A 12,006-nucleotide genomic window follows, 5' to 3' on the forward strand; every position below is an offset into this window, starting at 1 on the left:
AGCCCATCTCATTCAGTGTCCAGAGCAGAATAGAATAGTACTCTCTTGATGGACCTCCCTGTCATTGGAATAGAGGTTTCAGGCGAACACGCCATTGCGTCTGAGTATGGTGGCATATGCCTATCACCCCAGCATTTGGGAGGCAGGGACATGAAGATCAGGAACAAACCTCAGGTATAGTACAGAGGGATTGAGGCCAGCCTGGGCTACTTAAGACCTTGTCTGGAAAAAAAAAGAAAAACAAACAAACAAACAAACAAACAAAAAACAGAAAATTCTTCCCTATTCTATCTTCATTCTGAGAAGAACCGTTAGAAGTTTTATAATCTAATATTTATAACTTCAAATGCCATACTTTCATAATCCAGACACATTTTGAGGTCAAGGAGGATGAAAGTGTCAAAGACAATCAAGCAGCTAGGCCTCCTCTCATCCTCTACCTTGCCGCAGAAGCTCACCATCAAGTTCAACTGCAGGAGCAAAGCTTAGCAGAAAGTAAGGCTAAGGAAATAAAGACAGTTCACTCTCTGTGGTCTCCTTATTGGGTAGATCAAACCTCTGCTCCGTTCACCCAAGGGAAGATTCTAGTGTCACAGGCTCATTTTCAGACTGCCCTGAATCCAGGTTAAAAGCGATGGTGCCCAAGCCTTACTGATCATGGTGGTTCCCCCAGCCAGGGCCGCCTTGGTTCCTTGGAAGAAGTCATCAGCTGATGTCATTCCCTGGTCAGGCATCTGGAAGCGAGTATGCACGTCAATCCCTCCGGGAATCACCATTCTGGAGTGGGCTTCGATGGTCTTCACCCCTCCTGGTACAATCAGGTTTTCTCCTATTTGCCTAAGAAAGCAGAGTTGGTGAGAGAGAGGTGCCAGGGAAATGTTACTCTAATCTTTCATGGGAGCCCCCGCCCACTCCTCATCCTCAAGAGAAGATGCAGAATGAACTAGGAAGCTAGGCACAGGGGCTCATATAATCCCAGCGCTTGAAAGGCTGACATGAGAATTATATCTAGTTCAAGGTTAGCCTTGGCTACAGAGTGAGTTCCTAGCCCACCTGGACTAAACCCAACAGTAACTTACACGAGGCAGCAAATTCCCCATTCAATGCCAAGTTATCAGAAACCTCTAAGATTGAATAATGACAAAGCCCCAAAACACTTGCATAACATTCGCTCCACCATCTCCTGACAACCCCCATTCGGCTAGTTTTCCAATAACAACTCACTCTAGAGCTGACTCTCTCTCCCAACATCTGTTTGCCCTATTTTTCCTTTTCAATGTGGGAAAAACGGAGGTGGTAGATTGGAGAGAGAGAGAGAGAGAGAGCAAAAGCTAAAAAAAAAAAAAAAAAAAAAAAAAGGAAAAAGTAAACACTAATTCCAGCAACTACAATGTGGAAAGCAGGTGCTCATGGACTCAGATAAAGGTAAGAAAACAAACATCCATGGTGGCGGTGCTGGGGACGCTCATCATACCCACTGTGGGGAGGGCGGCTCTTTTTGTTTGTGAGGTTTTTGTGTGTTGTGTTGTATCTGAGACAGTGTCTCTCTACAGAGCCCTGGCTGCCCTAGAACTCCCTATGTAGACCAAGTTAACCTCAAACTCAGAGAACAGCCTGCCTATACCTCCGAAGATGTGGGATTGAAAGTGTGTGCTACCACACCCGGCTGTAGAGTTTTATCCTTGAGACAAGATCTCCTCATCCTATTAAAAAAAAAAATTTTTTTTTAATTTTACTACATCTTTCCACCAATTTTTAAAAAGAAGAATGAAAAAAAAGGAAGAGCTGAATTTCTCAGACAAATGAACTATCCTAAAAATAGCATCATCAGGCTGTTCCATTCCAAGCCAGTGTCCTTCAGCCAGACCCATCACACTCTCCTATGAGTGGGATGCCAAAGGAATAAGAAAGTCATAGCCTGTGATTGCTCAAAGCTGGGACTGTTACAGACAAACACACATGGAGAAAGCATTAGCTATGGAAACGTTAAGATCCATTTTGGCTTCCTAAGTCAGGGTATGAGCTTCCAAGCAATCAGAGCCTGTCCAGCTCGCCCTTCTCCAGGCTCACTTGCTGCTGGAGTTTGATGAACACTGCTTATTTAAAAGATGTCATTCCCTGTGATGTTTGTCTTTGAGCAGATGTGTTCTCTCTCTCTCCAGAGCCTGTGAGCTGTCCCCAGAGGAAAGGCATGAAGATATTGTTATACACTGTTCAATTAACCCTCCAGAGTCCCAGAATACCCAAACCCAGAACCCAGTGCACAAGCAACACAGGGTGGTCTTATCTGTGCTAGGAACCACTTCAAGAATTGAACCTTAGGGCTGGAGAGATGGCTTAAGGATTAAGAGCACTTGCTTCTCTTGCAGAAGACATAGGTTCAATTCCCCGCACCCACAAGGTGGCTCACAACCATCCTGTTTCACAGGATCCAATACCCTCTCCTGACTTTCAAGGGCACAACAGGCACATCCATGGTGCACATACATACATAGAAGCAACATATTGATATACATAAAATAAATCTAAAAGAAAAAAATGTTTTAAAAAAATAAATGTAATCTAAAATCCTTCTAGGATTAGGCAGTCATTTGTCTGAGGTGCTGGTAATTAACTCAGTGTCCTGTGGCCCTTCCTGACTAAGCAAGCAGATACACATCTTAACAGGACAGGCTGCATTCCACATTTATGTCCTATGCCTGAGTACTCCATCCCAAATAACTACAGTGTAGCCTATCACAAACCAAGTATATGAACTGGCAACAGGAGGACGCTGGGTCACCTCTGTTAAAAATAGTAGATTACATAATACATGGGTGTTTGTGTGTGCTGTGACTTCGACTTCCCCAAATCTGAATCCCCAAATTTATTAATTACCACCAATAAAAACAAGCTTAAAATATGCTAAATTGGTCACTTTTGGGTTCTTGGCAGTGCCTGACTGATGCCAGATGCACATTCTACCAATGTTACAACATTCCCAGCCCAAGCTCAGTGACTCTTGGAGTCATTAAAGCTTGAGACTACTACATGAAAGAAGTGGCAGCTTAGGAACCCTGGGAAGCGGGGGGGGGGGGGGGGGCTGCATATATATATATATATATATATATATATATATATATATATCCACATAGCAATGAATCGTACTTACTTGATCAACCCATCTTCCATGTATATGTCTGCATAGAAGGACTGGTCATCATTCACAATCTTGCCACCTTTGATCAGAAGACGATCGCTCTGTAACAGAGAGGGGAACCAAGTCACAACACATAACTGCCTCAGGAGAAGCATCAATCCGTCCCAAGGAAAGGGAGGTAAAGGGCATGCTTTTTGCCATTCAAGAGTGATGCTCAAAGCCCGGAGATTTTGGAAGGTACCTTAACCAAGGTGAACCTACGCTAGGCAAGCCGTTCATTGCCTGATTCATCAGAAGGCACTGACAGCGCTCACCCCTGACAAACACCTTTTAAAGAACGCCTTAGACTCCAAAACAAAAAGGGGCATTACAGAACACCCCAGCAAAAGAAGACAATCCTTCTGAAATTATATTTGGCTAAACCTCATCTTTTAAGAAATAAATAATTAATTAAAGAAAATTCCACCCATATGTAGGAAAGTCATGTCTTGGCAAAGTTTTTGTTGGGGAAAAGTGACCAAATGTCTGTTGTCATAGCATATGCTACACAAACACAGGAACATCGGCCATAACAAGTTTTCAGCTCAGCGCGTCCACTCTGTCCTCATTTATCTGTGTGGTGAATCACAGCAAGTGCAGTGGGCAGGGGAGGAGCTATAAAAACACACACCCATTTAACAGGTAGAAAAAGAGCTTCATGATAAATTAGAGATGCGGGTGATTTTATGTCTAATACCACTACAGATGGTTGGTCCACTTTTATTTAAAAACAAAAACAAAAAACAAAAATTAACGATAATCCAACTGAAAAAGCCAAGAGCATGTAAAAAAAAAAAAAAAAAAAAAAGCCCGCTTTGTTCTGATGCACAGCTATCCAAAATACTGTGGGCGGAATGCATGCAGTGTCACCACCTCGGGTTGGGAGGATGTACAGGTTTATTATTTCAGAATAGGTATAAACTGTGCAAGCAGAGCCATGCCCTGTGCTGCACTTTTCAGAACAGCATTCATCTAGATAAGAGTCAACCCAGAACTCGGTTACAAAGTACAATCTCAGAAAGTGCCACTTGCATTTTGCAACTACCAAGAAAAGGAAACTATAGAGTTCCCTTAAAAGATTCATAGAATGCTACAGAACAAAGAAAACAAGATACAGTGGTGCACAAGTGTAGCCATTATTGGGCTTGGAAAATATTTATTGTTTCTGTTAAGTTGAAAAACTAAATCAGTTTAGTTTTACACTGTAGGGTCATCTATTCAGGTGAAGGCATTGGGAAAGCCCTTGAAAACCATCAACACGGAGAGGGTTAACCAAAAAATCTTTATTAAACCTACCCCACATACATATCATGCTATCAGAGCCTTGGAACTTCTCTGGAGTGAATGGAGCAAGATTCTATTACTGTGAGGAAACTGAGGCTTCAGCCTGCAAGGGTCCCTCCTTTCTCCCCTGAGGGAACTGTCTGTGGTCTCAGAGGCAAGAAGTCCTGCTCTTTACCACCTCCCCTGCCTCATAGCAATACCTGTCACAAAACATCACCGTTGAGTTCCCAGCCAACGGGCAGGGGAGGAGTCAGAATTCTAGTCTGTTCGATCTAGAGCCTTCTAGAAGGCTTCTTACATAAGAGACTGGCCACAGTGACAGAGGGATTGAACCAATAGGTCCTAGGGCACAGAACTAGATAACTTTAAAGGATGGAGAGGGCACTCTTTTAAAAAGTAGTCTTGGTGGTTGCCTATTTTCCCCTTCCATACTGTCAAAAAGATTTTGTCTTGATCGTGCACGAAAACAGCAAATCGTGAGGTTTGCTGGAAATCTCCCCACCCCCACTGCCCAGATGCCATCCTTCAGCGCGATGAACATTTAACATGCGTCCGGTGTGTCAGTCCTTTGGGATCTGGTACCGAGGATTTGCGCGCAAGGGTTGGGGGGGGGGGATGCCTTGGGAAAAGGCTAGTACCCAGTACCCACCCTCGCCTAAAAACAACTCAGCCCAAGCTAGAAACCCCAGGCACACGCCCCCTCCTCTGGGCAACAGTTCCTACTGCAGATGGGTGTGTCCTTGTGCACCAAGGAAAAAGAGGCCGAGGTCCCAGGGTCCCAGAGACAAGCAGAGCAAAATCTCATCCTCAAATCCCGCCTTAAAACTCATCTTTCCTATTTGAGATGCCTTTGCATCTGCATATCCCTGGGTCCAACCTGGCCAGTGCTATCGCACAGCATTATATAACAATGAATTTCCTTGGCGATTCTCCCTGCCTGGAATCTCCAAGGATGTAGAAAATTAGACTGGGAGTTTTTTGGTTTTTTGGTTTTTTTTTTTTTTTTTCAGTAAAAGATGCAAAGAGAGGGGGAGGGCAGGGCACCACCCTCTGCATCCCCGAAGCATCGTAAATTCCTCGCAGAGATGCTTGTCGGGGATGGAGGCCCTGAAAGAGGACGGCACCTCGGCCACCACGATCATTGTCTGGAACCAGCCGGGCCATCTGCGTGAGTCGCGAGTCGCAGCCAGCGCCATTACCTCCGCGAGCTTGCTCGCTGCTGTCCCCAGCGCCCACCCGACCAGCCCGCTTTGTATGCGCCACCACGGCCGCCTCCTTGGTGGCGGAAGGAGCAGAAAAGACGAAAAAGAGAGCCGGAAACCCTGCCAAGACCCCAGCCTCAAACCAGAGGGTTCCACCGGTCCTCCGTGTCCACAAAAAGCTTCCGCCCTTCTCTGCTCATCATTGAGTCCCGATCCTCCCTTCCCTCCTCATCATCCCGATTCACCCTGCCCTTTCCAGCATCCCTCCCTGTCATGACGCCTCCGGGCTGGAACTTGCTCTTTCTCACAGGAGGAAGGCTCCAGAAAGCTCTTTCTGGAGGGGGCGGAAGAAACGGGAGAATCTGTTTTCCCAGCTCCCCACCACCAAGCTCCCGGATCCCAGCCTCTCCGCTCGCAGCCGGAGAACAATATCAGAGCGTCGACCATGCATATTCAATCTGGCATCCATTTGCTTGCACCCCGCGGGCAGCGCTGCAGCATCTCGTGCTGACAATGAAAGATACAGCGGATCTGGCGCGCTACCCAAGGCTACCTCCCTGCATTCTCGCGCCTATTTCAATGCCTTGCAAATTGCGTGCCTTATAACTGTTATTGCATCTTCAATCCCAACCCCCACCTTCACCACCATCGCCTACGTTGGCAACAAGAAGGAAAAGTTGAGTCTCATTCCTTCGCCTTTGAAATACATTTCTTAGACAGTCTATGTTACAAAAGGTTGCTGGCCTTTCTCAAGTACCAAACTTACCGTGATGCGTGGGATATTTTTCTTCCCCTGATAAGACATCTCTCCGGGGGGCGGGAGGAAGTAATCTCAAGAGGACAGCTTTAAAGCAAAGATAGCCGGAAAAAAAGACTTGGTTTAAAATATATATATTTATATTTGTAGGAAAAAGGTACAATCCTTTAACTGGTCTTGCTATTAGGAGATTTCAAAACAGATGCAATCCTCTGTCTCTTTTCCTCTCCTCCAACACAGATCCAGCTAGGGCGGAAAAAAGAAAGAGAGGGAGAGAGAACAGGAGGGAAGGGGGTGGAAATAAACTACAGCAATAAAAGCCTTGGTTCCAGTCGGCCTCGATCGCGCCTGCGCCACCAGCCACTCCCTTTCCTCCCAGGCAAAAGCCATCCGCTTCGCGAGAGGCGCTCACTGATTGGTCAGAATCGTGGGATATGCAAATGAGATAGGCGGGGCGGGGCGCAGCGCCCAGGCAGCAACTGCTGCAGTGCGCGCAGGGCGCGGTGCGTGCGCCCGAGCTGGGAGCGCGCCTTTCGCGCCCTTTCTGTGAGCCCGGGCGGGCGAGCGGCGGCTGCGGCTGGCGGCGGCCCCAGATGCTTCATCTGCAATGCAGGGCACAATGGAGGGGTGATCGTCCCGGGAGGGTGAGGAGGGGGCGCAAGCCCGCGACGGAGGGGCTTCGGTACAGCCCGGGCGGCATGCACACGCCTGCCCGCGCGCCAATCCGCGGAGGCCGCCGCTGCAGCCCCGCGTGGGGTGACTGCGCAGAGCCAATGGCCTCGCTGACGGCGAGCGCGCGACTGCACCGCGGCTTCCCCCGCCCTGCTCATCAAGCGCGGCCTCCGCCCTGCAGCGGCTGCTGCGGCAGGAGACTGCCGGCTGGAGGGACGAGGACGGCATCCGGGAAGGTCTTGGGCTACCGGGCACCGGACGCCCCGCCCCAAAACTGGTTTTTTGTTTTTTTGTTTTTTGTGACTGCCGGCTACCAAGAAGAGATGGAGGTCAGCGCTGTGGGGCAAAAGGACCCGGTCTAGCACCCTGGCCGACCTCCTGGCTAGCACTCCAAGACTCTCTCCTTTGTGTAGTTGTGGCGCTTGCAGATCTAGGGAGGAAAAGCTGTTGTAGTTTATTTCCTAAAGCCCGAAGCAACGAAATGGGTTATGAAGAAGCAATAACAAGAGATAGGAGAGGTTATATCCCACAGAAAGAAGAAACTCAGTCATGGAGAAACAGAACCTCTAGTCACTAAGGGTGTACCAGGCCTCCCCTAATGATCCTAGTGGAAAAATAGACCTGAGAGCCTTTGACTGTCAAACCAGGCTAAAGATCTAACAGTGCAGTAGACAGAAGGAAGGTTCTCTAGGCAGATGACAGAACTTCTGCTAAGGCATGGCTTTGACCTTCTCACCTTGAGATCAGAGAATACGTGTAGACACTGCTTAATCTAGGTCATCTGGCGCCCTTTCGGGAAGGAAGTTATCTGTCTATCTGATTCACACCTGCTGAGCAAGAATTAGCCAGATAAAGACAGAATTGTTCTGAGGCTCTATATTTCCCAGTTTGTTGTTTGTTTGTTTGTTTGTTGTGTCTTGTCTGCACCTGGCCACACAGTAGGGGTCTTCTGCCTTTCTAGTCTCAAAGGAGGTGTAAAATTCACCCTTTCAACCCCTGCCTTAAAAATCTACAGTCCCTGAGGGAGGGTTATGAGGCAGTCTTCACTTTTAAGTTCTGATTTGAGCTGTGCATCTTGAAAACAGAAGCCAGTCCCTATGTCCTGTTCCAACTGGATAATGTGCACTAGCTGGGCTAGCTGATACCTAAGTGCTAGTGTCAGCCACTAGGTAGGCGCTGTAGTCCCAGCACTCAGGATGCAGAGAAAGGAGGATCAAGATCCACCTGGGCAGTATCAGTATTACATTCATACATAGATGATGGATGGGTGGGTGGGTGGGTGGATGGATGGATGGATGGATGGATAGATAGATAGATAGATAGATAGATAGATAGATAGATAGATAGATTGGCTCAAGATCCACCTAGACAGTATCATAGATAGGTAGGTTGGTAGGTAGATAGATGATGGAAGGATGGATGAATGGATACATACATACATACATACATACATACATAGATTGGATCAAGATCCACCTAGACAGTATAGGTAGGTAGGTAGGTAGATAGATAGATAGAAGGATAGATAGATAGATGATGGATGGAAGATAGAAAGATAGGTGGATCGATGAAAATAAAGCAAAACTTTCCATGAAAGCCCACTGTAAGTTTCAGCTAGCAGTCAGCAGGAGGAGGGCCCTATTAAATCACAGGGGAAAATAACTACTTGTTAGGCAAGGTTAATGAGATTCACATTAATTTAAACAAAATAGCCTCTAGTTACGTTGTTTGTTTTTGTTGCACTTTCCTGCACTTGATCTTAATGGATTTAGATTCATCTTGTTATTTACCAATTTGCTGTGAAATATTTTGTTTTGTTCTATCTATCCATCTCATTAGTGTCAAGCTCCTTCCTATAGCCAGACATGCAAGGTTCTTAAGCCATGATAATTGACATTTCTGCCCATAAATGTCCAGAGACAGAAGGTTAAACCTGATTTATCTGCTCTGGCTGGAGCTTAAGAGAGTATTTGGCACATAGAAGGCCCCGGGAAAAAAATAACTTTAATTAATGAAGGAAAATACTTGTAGTTGCATAGCTTAGTGAACTTTCTGCTCAATTCAATGCAGGAACATAAAAAGGGATGAGAAAGAAGCATCTAGACTGACCGATCGGTTACCATGAACTGTAACTGATAGCTCTCTGTAAAGACACTCAATGGAAAATTCCTAGGAAATCATTATCTGGGAATAGGATATTGGTGCCAGTCTCCAAGACTTCTGGGTGTTTAAAAGTTAAATGCTTGACAGCAAGGATGAATCTATCTATTCTGCATTCACAGTCTCTTCCAGAGCCCACCTCCCTACAATTCCTCACCCAACACCAGGAAAGGGCAAGCATTGGTGTCCCTGTGAGACAGTCCTTATGGTAGTAACACCCCAAGCATCTGGTGCAGTCTTGGGGAATAAGCTGAAGGGGAAGTTGAGACTGACTTCAGCCGCCCCCTGGACTCCCAGACAGTCCCCATGCTCAGCGGGTACACAGAGCTCCAAAGCAAACCTCTTCTTGCAGAGAAGAAAAAGACACCTCCCAATAGTAAGAGTGTTTGCCTACGTGCTCAGAGCCCAGTGGCCTTTAGCTGGGCCTAGTGGCATAGGCTTGTAACTGCAGCTACTCAGGACGCCGAGACAGGAGAAACACAAGATTCACTGCTGGTCTGGCCAGCTTACCAAGACCGTATCTCAAAATAAAAAAAGAAGTAGAAAAGCACATTGTGCTTTCTTTCACTTCTGGTTTTTGTTTGGTTGGGGTGTTTTTGTTTTGTTTTGTTTTGTTTTGTTCAGATAAAATAGATGCTGTGCAGCATGCGGCCTGATCCCATAGCATGTGTTAATGATTGGTACATAAATAAATAGGCTTTGTCGCTTCGTTGTTAAGGGAAAAACCAAAAGGCTTTTCCACATTACCACCATGCCAAAAACCACACCAGACTCGGTTTATTTTGGGCACAGTCACTGTGCTGGGTCTTGGTTCCAGCCACACAGCCCCCCACCCCCACCCCCTGGTCCTTGGAACGTCAGTGGAAGTTTGTTCGCAAAGCTTGTTCTTGTGGGAAGAGGGGACAAGGAACAAAGCTGCCTATGGTTTATGCTGCTTCTCCTAACAAACTGCCAGGAGCCTCATTAATCTTGAAATGAACCTCAGAATCATAGAAGGAGCCCCTAGGAAAATATCCCCATGACTATATTTTCTAAAGTTATATTTTGAGTAGAGTGGACAGAGAAAGGCTCTAACCCAGGGCCTTGTGCTTGCTGGGCAAGCGCTCTCTTGTGTAGCCACACCCTCATCCTCTAAAGCTGTTCCTTCCTCTCCATCATTCTTCATCCTTCCTCCCTTATCCATACCTTTGTCCTATGTGCCTCCTATATTGTGTGGTGTAACTCAGCCCCGAGCCTGGGGGTGGAGGGTAGATCTCTTTTCTTTCTTTCTTTCTTTCTTTCTTTCTTTCTTTCTTTCTTTCTTTCTTTCTTTCCTTCTTTCTTTCTCTCTTTGCACTCACAGAGCTAAGAACTTGTGACAAAGTCTTGCTGACAGCTCACCCTTGTCAAGAGTGCAGCAGGAGAGCTTTGTTTTGAAAAGATGGCTTGTGGACATGAATGGAGTAGAGATAACACCCACCCTGGCTTTATAAGATGCTTATGCCAGGAAGTGGGGTGGTGAGCTGACGGCTGGCATTCTGATGCTCCAGGGTGACTAGCTAGCTGCTCTCAGTTCCTCAGTAGTTTGCCCAATATGGCATCCGTCCAGACCCAGCCCCCCAAGGTTCTTAGTTTCATTTTCCTTCCATGTGGAAAGCTGAAGTGACCATTTCTGCTTCTGAGGCGCTGCGGAAGCCCAACATTGAGAATATCACAGGGAAGGGACACTCGGAAACAAAATGCTGACGGGAAGATCGGAATCTAGATGTGGCCAAGAAGAAAACCGCCCCCCCCTCCCCCCCCCCCCCCCCCGAGCCACTGCGGCTGCAGCCTCCAACCGGTTAGGATGACACAGCGACCAAGAGAAGGAGCAGGGATCCTGGGTTGCCAAAATCAAAAGGCTCTGACCAAGGTGCTGGGCTGCAGATGGGTGCAGGCAAGGATGATTGCTTTTTTGACTATGAAACCCCAAAAGGCCCAGATTGCCAAAGGACAGCTAGGCAGACATACATGAGACCAGACCAGCTACCACCTTCCGTGGGTGCATCTTTTGGGTGTGGCTCAGTGAGGATTATCAGGACAGTCATACACTGCTTTTACCAGAACTGGGCCATATGAACTGCCTGCCCCCTTTGGGCTCTGAAAGGGTCCTGAAGATCCCCTGGCTACATGAGGCTAAGACGGGTATTGGGACACAGAGGAAATCAGGGTATTCCACAGAAGCAAACAGAATCAAGCTTTCTCTTCCAGCCTCCAGTTAGCACAGACACCACCCAAAGGATCTCAGGATTACACACACTGCACCCCCGATATGTGTGAATACAGAATGTCCTTGAGGTCTCTGTCCCTGATGGAGACACACAGACCTAGCTGGCCTTCCTGTCTCAGGTCTTCCCCCTGGTGGCCAATGAAGAGTTTGCATATAGTTCACTCCTTTATCCTGGAGCATTGGGGCTTCACACTGGGGGAGGGCTTTTAAGTCCCAGTGATAAGAGCCAGTCTGCCTACCACAATTATCTGACCCTGCCTCCACCCTCAGGGCCTGAGTCTTCCACAGCCGAGTTCAGCAAGATTATTCTCCTCTGCACACTGAGCCATAGAACCAAACCTTCTATTTCTGAGAGTGGAAACCAAGAAACCATGAGCTAGCAGGAAGCTTTCACCCCTACTGAGAACTTCCTCTCCTCTCCAAAGTGCAGTGTGACCTGCTCTTTCATTCTACAAAAGAGGGCTAAATATCACTGCTAGCTTGTCTGGCTTCCAACATCAGTCCA

General features: G+C 47.1%; 1 protein-coding gene across 2 annotated transcripts in view; it reads right to left on the reverse strand.

Moving 5' to 3' along the window:
- Dpysl2 (dihydropyrimidinase like 2) overlaps positions 1-12,006 on the reverse strand; it is a 103,926-nt gene that overhangs the window by 58,360 nt on the left and 33,560 nt on the right. The window contains exons 1-3 of one of the 2 annotated variants that reach the window (XM_021181298.3): positions 6,431-6,781; positions 3,152-3,240; positions 653-837 (exon numbers count right to left, since the gene is read on the reverse strand). In XM_021181298.3, coding sequence (XP_021036957.1) covers positions 653-837; positions 3,152-3,240; positions 6,431-6,469 — 313 coding nt within the window. In that variant the 5' untranslated portion in view covers positions 6,470-6,781. Of the gene's footprint in view, positions 1-652; positions 838-3,151; positions 3,241-6,430; positions 6,782-12,006 lie in introns of those variants that run through there. The other variant, XM_021181296.3, reaches the window with a different exon arrangement.

The sequence above is a fragment of the Mus caroli genome, unplaced genomic scaffold, assembly GCF_978045245.1.
Source record: "Mus caroli unplaced genomic scaffold, Mus_caroli_1 scaffold_12, whole genome shotgun sequence".
Lineage (NCBI taxonomy): Eukaryota > Metazoa > Chordata > Mammalia > Rodentia > Muridae > Mus > Mus caroli.